Here is an 8,619-nt window from a genome sequence, read left to right on the forward strand (position 1 = left end):
CCGGGTTGGTAGAATTTGAAGCTGCACTCGCTGGCGCATGTTCCGACTGACTGCTTGTTGCTGTTTTCGGTGCACTAATTTGTAGCACAAATGCTGCACAAGTCTGTCCTGGTGGCGTGGGCACGTCCTGTGTAGCCTCGGGCTCGCTGGCTGATGATTATCTTCATGACGGGGTGATCGTACGTGTGCACGTGTGTTCGAGTCCAGGTGAGCTTACGAAACGTGGCTGACCTGGGTGGAGTGTGTGTGTGACTCGGTGACTCCTGCAAAAGGGCTGATCTGCTTCTGTCGACCCTCGGTCTCACAAGCTGCGGCCTATCGTGTTTCCTTTCCACGTCACGGGCAGATTGTGATCAACGTGGATTCCTCCAGTACCACGCGTCTTGAGGTAAACCCCTGAGAAGCTTTCGCAACAACACCCGGCCCGGGAACAATTGCACATTAGAATTTATTTTGCTCCATTTGCGCTTGATTGCCTCAAAAAGTTGGTGGATTATCGTTGACGCTGGGTACTTCGTGGCGTTGCTACCGTACCTGGTGACGGCCTGCTGTGTCCATCACCGCATTATGCGCGACTTCTGGGCTCTAATTAAGAAATAGCGATCATATCGCAGGTGATTATGGCGAGCGTTCTTTAGGAGAGTTTCAGAAAATCAATGGGTCAATAAATAAAAGCTGCACGTGTAATAAAAAGTCGCAAGAAAAGAGCTCTTTCAGCTGTAATGTTCTGGATAATGATGTTTTTCACACGATCCTCAAATTAAGTGGATCCTCGCGAATTTTGAAAGCATGAACTGAAACAATTCTTCAGTTCAGTAGCTACCTATTGATGATACGAAGTTCTTTTTTATATGAATAACGAAACTTTTACCCCGGCAAACGTGTTCCTAGCGTGTCGCGTGTCAAAAAGCATTTCAAATCCCTTTCCCTCTCGAGCGCGCGCAATGTCTCAATCCAACTCTCCCAGAGACACCTGTGTTTGTGGCGTATTGAGCCACTAAAATGGTTCGAAATATTGCGATCGGTTTGGTTTCCTTATCGAAACAATCGAACGACCGTGCACGGTGGAAAGTGAACCTGGCCACCAACGGGCCGTTATTTGGCAAACCTGATATTGCGATCGATCGGTTCCTAAACTCAACTCGCACGACAACTGCCGGTTGGCACGTGTGGGCTTCAGAAATCGAGGGTAACTTCTAGTGCGGAAAGAAACAGCTTGCAAACAACTGCATATCAAGTAGATCCACGTGCTGGATGCGATTACGACATGTCTCTGCCGTGGGTCCATTTTTCAACCCCCAACCAAAAGGGTTGGCCACCCTCGGTAGAGCGTTTCGTCCGAGCGTATTGTTTCGTGCTTGGTGTGTATGACTTACATACACGGTAGCCCTGTGGTGCCTCCTGACCCACCATCGCCCAGGCTCCCGTTCATTAACGATGGTTTCTGTTGTTTTTCCTTTTTATCCCCAACCACACGCTCCTTCCGCTACTGCAGTAGATCGCCACAGCAGGTCTCATAAACAACGCCAGCAAATCATAACGTGGCGTGGCCACTCATGCAATTCGCGGGCCGCTGACGTTGTAGAATGCTGCCTACTGGTGATCTGTAGCGCACCTTGAAGCACGGACGCCCTCGGTGAAGCTGGGAAAACGGCGACGTTTAAGAGAAGGACGTCGTTCCTTCGCGTGCTGTCAAACACCGTGTCGTGATGATTTGTACGGACGATTGCACCTGCAGCTTGTGCCGGGAGTTGCGTGGGTACAAGCTGAAGGTGAAACCGACTAAACCGACCGATCGATCGCACGCCGATCCCGGAAGTCAGCAGCAATCGCAATCGAAGTACTGCAAGAACGCTAAGCTGACGCGCAACGATAACTTCATCTTGCGCCGGCGAACCTCCAGCGAGTATCAGCGTGCTCCAGCGGGGGAAGAACAGCATGATCCTGGTGCAGGATATGCCCAACAACAGCTGCTCCAGCAACAACATCAAGGTCAACGAGATGGCCGTCACTGTCAACAACTGCAGAGCAATCGTATGAAGAAAGCGCAAAGTTACAACGAGATACCGAACGCGGGCAATGGAGCTGGCAGATCACGGTACCATCCCGGTGGTGGTCCAAGTTCCAAGATGATCAAGAGCACGAACAACCTCACGGAGGAGGACGACTACTACAGCTATCTGCCCCCATCACCACCACCACCCGTGACCGCCGGTGGAGCACCGGTGAAGAACAAAATCGAGAAGCAGAAAGATCACAAAGTGATCATCTACTTCGGTGACTCGATCGCGCACCGGAAAAGCGATAAGACGCGTCCGGCTCCACCGCCACCCTCGGGTACACCACCCCCACCCAAGGTCACGGAACTGAACGTGTTTCACGCGCAGCGACTGTGCGAGGAAACGGCGGAAATGCAGCAACAACGCGCGGAAGGTGGCAGCAGCAGCAGTGCCGGAAGTAGCAGCTGTGGAGTCGCCATCAGTCGACCAACCGTGCGGGAGGCTTTGGAGAAAAAACCCGACCAAGTGGGTGCGAAACCGGGCAAGGAGTTTATGCTGCAGCTGAAATCGGTGCTGGAGGAGAAGAACCGTGGGGTTGTTGATGGAGGAGTGCCCGTTCCGGTTGCCGGTGATGGTTCAACGGCGATGTTGGCCACCAGTGAAGATCCAAAGCCTAAGCGGAATCACACGCAGGTGGTCGAGATCCGGCGGGTCGATAAAACGGTGGCTACTGATGGTGCAACGGACACGTCACTGCCGTCATTCGTCGAGAGCGTCATCAACGGTGTCATCAACATCAAGATCGAGGAAAGCTTTCGGGTGGCGTCGGACATTGTGCAGGCTGTGTTTGAGGACCCGGGACCGGATGGGGCCAACGAGTATGGTTACGATGATGACGACGTTGGGGATCCGTTCGATTGGAGCTTCGTGCAGAACTGGAGAGCCCGGTACAGTGTCCATCGTCTATAGACCATGGTTCAGGACTCTAACGTCACACACAAGTCCTACAACATAGCATTTATTAACATTAACAGGCTTAGGTTGCAGGATTCGATCATTCAATGGACATGGCATCACGAATCTCCCACGTTCCTGACGTTCCAAACTAACTTTCGGTTTTTTTTCCTCCTGATTTCCACAGACCTTCCGGGACGACCGTCGCGGGCAGTGGGCAGGTTAGCTCGACCCCAAACACTCCCAGCAACCAGAGCAGCATCGGTCTCGCCAACAACCCCACACTGGCCGGTTCGAGCGGTGTCAGTGGTGCAGGTGGCGCCACCGGAAGCGCCAACTACCCAACCAGCCCAAATGGGCTCTCACCCGGAAACCACTACATAGCGTCCTCGAATCCGGTCGCATCACCGGGAGCTCGTATTCAGAGTCCAGCGATCGCAACACCGGCACCACGGGTTTCGAAGGAGATCGCACTGCGACCCGCCAACGGGAATGGTGCGGACATGCGGAATTACAGTCTGTCTCCGGTGAGCCAACCTGGTGGAAATGGAGGCCAACCGAATGGAGAACCTCCTAACGGATCACAACCGAGTGAAAATGGACGAAAGTTTCACCAATCCCACGGGCAACCGGCTAACGGTGGACATCACGCTCAACAGCATCCGAACGGTGCAGTGCATCATCAACACCATTCCCAGCAACAGCAGCAACAACACCAGCAACAACAGCAGCAGCAACACCATCAGCAACAATCAGGCCCACACCGTTCCGTTGCAGGACCAACGAAGCTAACCGTGCAAAGCTCCCCAGTAAAAGCCCAACCGGCAATGGTGAGTGCAGGACTCGAGAAAGCACTTGCTGGTTCTCCTGGCGCCGGTGGAACTTCTAACGACAAGCGCAGTGTCAACGGAAACGTGATCAACAGCGTTACCACGATCAACGAGCAGCCCAACTCAAGCAGCACGGGCAGCAACGTGAGCCACCTGAAGCAACACTTCTCACAGAATCACCACGCGGTACCGGCAACATACACCCACGCAGCGGTAACCAGTGGTCCCACACAACCAGGCGCACATCTAGCGAGTCCTCCTCAAAAAGGAGCACCACTGGGGATCACACGTACGCACCATCACACCGGTACGCACGATTTCCGAGGGTTACAACGCGTCAACGAATGCCACAGCTCGTCCGATGAGAACCGATCATCAGGACACGCCAGCATGTCAGACACGGGCCACGGAAGTAGTTCACCCGGTGGAGGAACACGAGCCGGTGGACCATTAGGTCCTTTGCCAGAGGATCGTCTAGCGGCTGGTGTCACGAATCGTAGCGCACGTTCACGAGCCAGCTCAAACCACTCACGATCGCGTCATCGTGCAACACCTGCTAAGATCCCGTGGGGTGGTGGTGGACTCGAGGACATCAAGATGGCGATTCAGCAGCTTACGATGCGCTCACACACGTCCACTTCGACGTACAGCAGCTTAAGCGCCGGCTCGGAAAGCTCAGAACCGGTACGTCGGCTCGGTCGGTACAGTTCGCTTGAAACGGTCAACACCAACGTGACGAGCGCAGATGAGTTCGTGTGGGTGGATTCGCATAATAGGCTGGTTGAGCTGCAACATCCTCCTTGGAGCCAGCACTGCGTGTTGCGAGTGATACGCACTGGACGCTGCCGTGAGTACGCAGAGCGTGTTTCGGTGGAAGCTGTACCACGGTTGGGGTACCTTTTGCAGCGTGCTTTGGTGCGAGTAGCTCGCGAAGTTCAGCGACTTTCAGGTGGACTGGGGTTGTGCTCAAAACACGAGGTAGCCGGCGCGTTTAAGATCGTCCTTTCTCCGGCACTGTCCGATTCGTGCATTAAAGCGTGCCTTCGAGCAGCCGCCATGTTTGCTGTGCCGGGGGACAGCGCGCTTAAGCAGAGTAAATCGGCCCGAGCCGGGCTACAGCTTCCGGTGGGACGTTTCCATCGCTGGATGGCTGATGCACGGTTGGGACGGTTCGTTCACGAGTACGCTGCGGTGTATTTGTGCGCGGGTCTCGAAAACCTACTCGAGGAGATCTTCCTCCAGTGTTTGCCGACTGATCCGGGTGCGGCTTTGACTGCAACTGGGCTTGAGCATGCGATCGCTGGTTCTGGTGACTTGTGGGGGTTGTTGCAACCGTACGCACACTTAAACGCTGGCCGAGTTGCATCTGGTGCACTCACGATGCCACGATGGGCCAGTCAATCGTCGATCAACTCTGCTGGAGCTGGTTCAGGCGCTCTCGAACCTTGCCTGCTGACCACGTGCGTCGGTAGTTTGGGTGAGCTAAAGGACCTTGTTGGGCGCGCGCAACAACGCAGCCAACACGTGCCAATCTCCCAGACAGCCTTCCGCGTGCTGTTCTACTTCATGCGTTGCTCGCAGCTCGAACATAACGACGTCGGTGCTGCGACGAATGGTACGGCCAGCAACATCCAGGAGCTTTGTTACGAGCGCGCATATGTCGTCCTTCCACCGTTGGTAGAGTGGCTACGTGTTTCATCGGCTCACGCCGAGTACCGACACGCGTTGCTCATCGACAAGGACGATATCATGCAGGCAGCCCGGTTGCTGTTGCCTGGTGTTGACTGTCCACCACGATTAATCGCTTCCGAGGAGGAATTGCCCTCCAAACGGACCCCAGGGTTGACCGGGGCGCAAAGTATCAGCTCATCAAATCACTCCGGTCAGACACAACCACTGCACGGATCACTCACCTCTAACTCGTCCATATCCACCACCGGTAGCATCGTAAGTATCAAGCCTCACAGGATTCCTCACAGGACCTTCGTTCACTGAAAGAGGTTTCTCTTTTTTCTTCCCCAGGAGGACTCCAGCGAGTGTGGTCGACGTGCAACGTACGCTTTGGCCTTCCGGCTGATGCTAACGGGCCGACCGGAGTTGTTGATTCAGGCGCTTTCACTCGTACCACCGACGACACGCTACGACACGCTTAACCACCAGGGTCTAACAGCGCTCATGATAGCAGCTGTACGCAACGACGAGACGGCCCTCCAGACACTGCTAGATGCCGGAGCCGATCCGAACGTCGAGGTGCCCTCTTCCGGTCACCCCAATTGTCCGGCTATCCACCCGGAAACGCAGCACTGGACCGCGGTCACATTCGCGGCCTGCAAAGGCAACTACCAGGCGTTACGTATTCTGCTTGAGCGTGGTGCCCACGTGGAAGGTGGTGCTCGGCTCAGTGAGGATAAGTGTACTCTCACGCCACTGCAGGTGGCCAGCGGTTCGGGTATCGTGGAGGTAGTGGCGCTTTTACTTGCTCACGGAGCGCACGCGTTCCTTTCCACGCAGCAGAAGGACCTGCTGTGCTTCTCAGGCACTGCTCAGCGGGGTTGCTATAGGTATGACATTGCTACAACACGTGTATGAGGGAATCCATTAACATCGCTGGTTTTCCAATTCACAGTGCAATCTCGGTGGCGGCCGCTCACGGACAACGGGTGACGCTGAGGAAGCTGCTGTCACACCCACTGGCACCGGGAAGCCGAGAAGTGCTGTCGCTGGAGGAGATGCTCGCCGAAGGAGATGGTGGAAACACGCGCACCCAGCTTGAGCGCCAACCGGAAGCTCCACCAACGCTGAACAAAACCCAAATCAAAAGTCTTCAAGAGGCCATGTACCATAGTGCTGAAAACAACCACCTAGGTATGTATGGGCAGCTGATCATGCCTGCAGTATCGAAACCGAATCCTTAACACGTGATCCTCGACTCACTTTCAGATATCACCATCGAGCTGCGTGCCCTGGGTGTGCCGTGGACATTGCACTGCTGGATGCACGCCCTGGCGGCAGCGCACGAGCTGCGCCTTGACGCCGTTATCGATCAACTGCTGCAGGACTTTTTGCAGGTGTGCCCAGACGACTACAGCCAGCAGTTTGTGACCGAATGCTTACCGTTGCTGTTCAATATTTTCCGCTACAGCAAGGTACGCAGCCTCACCGTTCAAAGGGGCTATCATTCACTGGGAGGTATTTAACGGTTTCGTTTCGTTTGCTCTTCCAAACTCTAGAAGGAAGGTACCACGCTGCTGTTGGCTGACATCTTCAGCACCTGCTTCGGGTGGGAACCGATCAAGCCGATCAAGGAGCCGGTCTTGCAGCCCTCGAACGGATCACGCATTGATCCTAAGTTCGTCAATAACCCAGAGCTGAGCGACGTCACATTCAGGTGAGTGGAATGCACAGCCGTGCAACTCGCAAAATGCTTAGCTAATGGGTTTTCTATTGATATCATCCCCCCCCCCCCTCCCCTTTGCAGAGTGGAAAATCGCATCTTTTACGGACACAAAATCGTTCTCGTCACCGCATCTCCGCGTCTGCAGAGCATGTTGAGCTCGAAGCTGAACGAAGGCACCGGCACACCGACCGTGCAGATCAACGATATTCGATATCATATATTCGAGGTATTTGCGTCGGGCGCTGAGCGGTGCAAAACGGAATATTAATCGAGCTTTTTCCCTCTACAATTGGTTCGTTGCAGCTGGTGATGCAGTTCCTGTACAGTGGTGGATGCAACGCTCTGGATGTGGTAGCTGCCGATGTTCTGGAGCTGATGGCAGCGGCCAGTTTCTTCCAGCTGGAGGGTCTCCTGCGCTACACGGAGGCCCGTTGTGCCGATATGATTGACATTGACAACGTAGTCGCCATGTACATACATGCGAAGGTGACATATTACTTCTGCTATGTTTTAAGCCTATGGTAAGCTCCAAAATGAACCAATTTAATGCTCTTATATACCCCGGTTACAGGTCTACAACGCCCAAAAACTCATGGAGTATTGCCAGGGCTTTTTGCTGCAGAACATGGTCGCTCTGCTGACCTACGATGATTCAGTAAAGCGGTTACTGTTCGCGAAGAAAATTCCCAACCATGACGTACTAACCGGACTGCTGACCACGCTGCAAGCCCGCATCAAGGCTCGCCGTATCAGCACGTCTAATTCGAGCACCGGAAACGCGTCTACGAACGGCGCGACCACACCCAATGCAACACCGGCCAACAGGCTGTCGGGAAACGGAAAGTCTAAGTAATGCTGATACTCGGGGGCATCTTTTTTATCTTACCCACTCATCACAATTACCGGTTCATTCAACACAATGAACCTATCGATGCACTGATTGTAATATGCTGCTCCTCTGTACCCTGGAGTTCTATTTCTAATGGAACTGGTCCATGCGGCACGATACGTATCGTGCCAACCGGTGTGTTTGTTCCGGACCGCCGATACCTGTAATCGAAGCATAAAGTGTACATTATTGCTTTATTATAATTAGCTATCACTCTTCATACAAAGAGTGCAACACTCCATCGGAAGCTGAAACTGCAGATGACAAAGCAATAGTTATACGTATTTTACGATAAATAAAAATATATGTAAAATTAAATACCTCCAATCACGTCGTGTAAGAAACGGTTCACACGTTATTATATTGACCGATTCGTACAACAATTTCCGAATTTGCAGTGCGTGTATTCTTTACCTGAATAGCTATCATTCGTGGTTTTATTTTAATCAATATGTTTTAGACATCTCCAACACCTTTACTGAAATAATATATATTTAATCATTATGTATATATTTCTGTAAGATGAGTTAAGTAAATATAATAAAAGAA

General features: G+C 53.1%; 1 protein-coding gene across 1 annotated transcript; it reads left to right on the forward strand.

Annotated features, from left to right (window-relative positions):
- The first annotated feature begins 1,709 nt into the window (after positions 1–1,709).
- Positions 1,710–8,304, forward strand: LOC128731598 (uncharacterized). Its single transcript, XM_053824728.1, has 9 exons — positions 1,710–2,947; positions 3,142–5,731; positions 5,807–6,345; positions 6,411–6,649; positions 6,725–6,930; positions 7,015–7,172; positions 7,263–7,407; positions 7,485–7,667; positions 7,753–8,304. The coding sequence occupies exons 1-9, from the start codon at positions 1,710–1,712 to the stop codon at positions 8,032–8,034; spliced, it is 5,580 nt and encodes a 1,859-aa protein (XP_053680703.1). The 3' UTR covers positions 8,035–8,304.
- The last annotated feature ends 315 nt before the right edge of the window (positions 8,305–8,619 follow it).

This window comes from Anopheles nili, chromosome 2 (genome assembly GCF_943737925.1).
Source record: "Anopheles nili chromosome 2, idAnoNiliSN_F5_01, whole genome shotgun sequence".
Classification (NCBI taxonomy): domain Eukaryota; kingdom Metazoa; phylum Arthropoda; class Insecta; order Diptera; family Culicidae; genus Anopheles; species Anopheles nili.

Coding starts and splice junctions, on each gene's coding strand:
- LOC128731598 (XM_053824728.1), top strand. CDS start 1,710: ATGATTTGTACGGACGATTGCACCTGCAGCTTGTGCCGGGAGTTGCGT. Junction 2,948..3,141: donor GTGCAGAACTGGAGAGCCCG/GTACAGTGTCCA, acceptor TGATTTCCACAG/ACCTTCCGGGACGACCGTCG. Junction 5,732..5,806: donor TATCCACCACCGGTAGCATC/GTAAGTATCAAG, acceptor TTTCTTCCCCAG/GAGGACTCCAGCGAGTGTGG.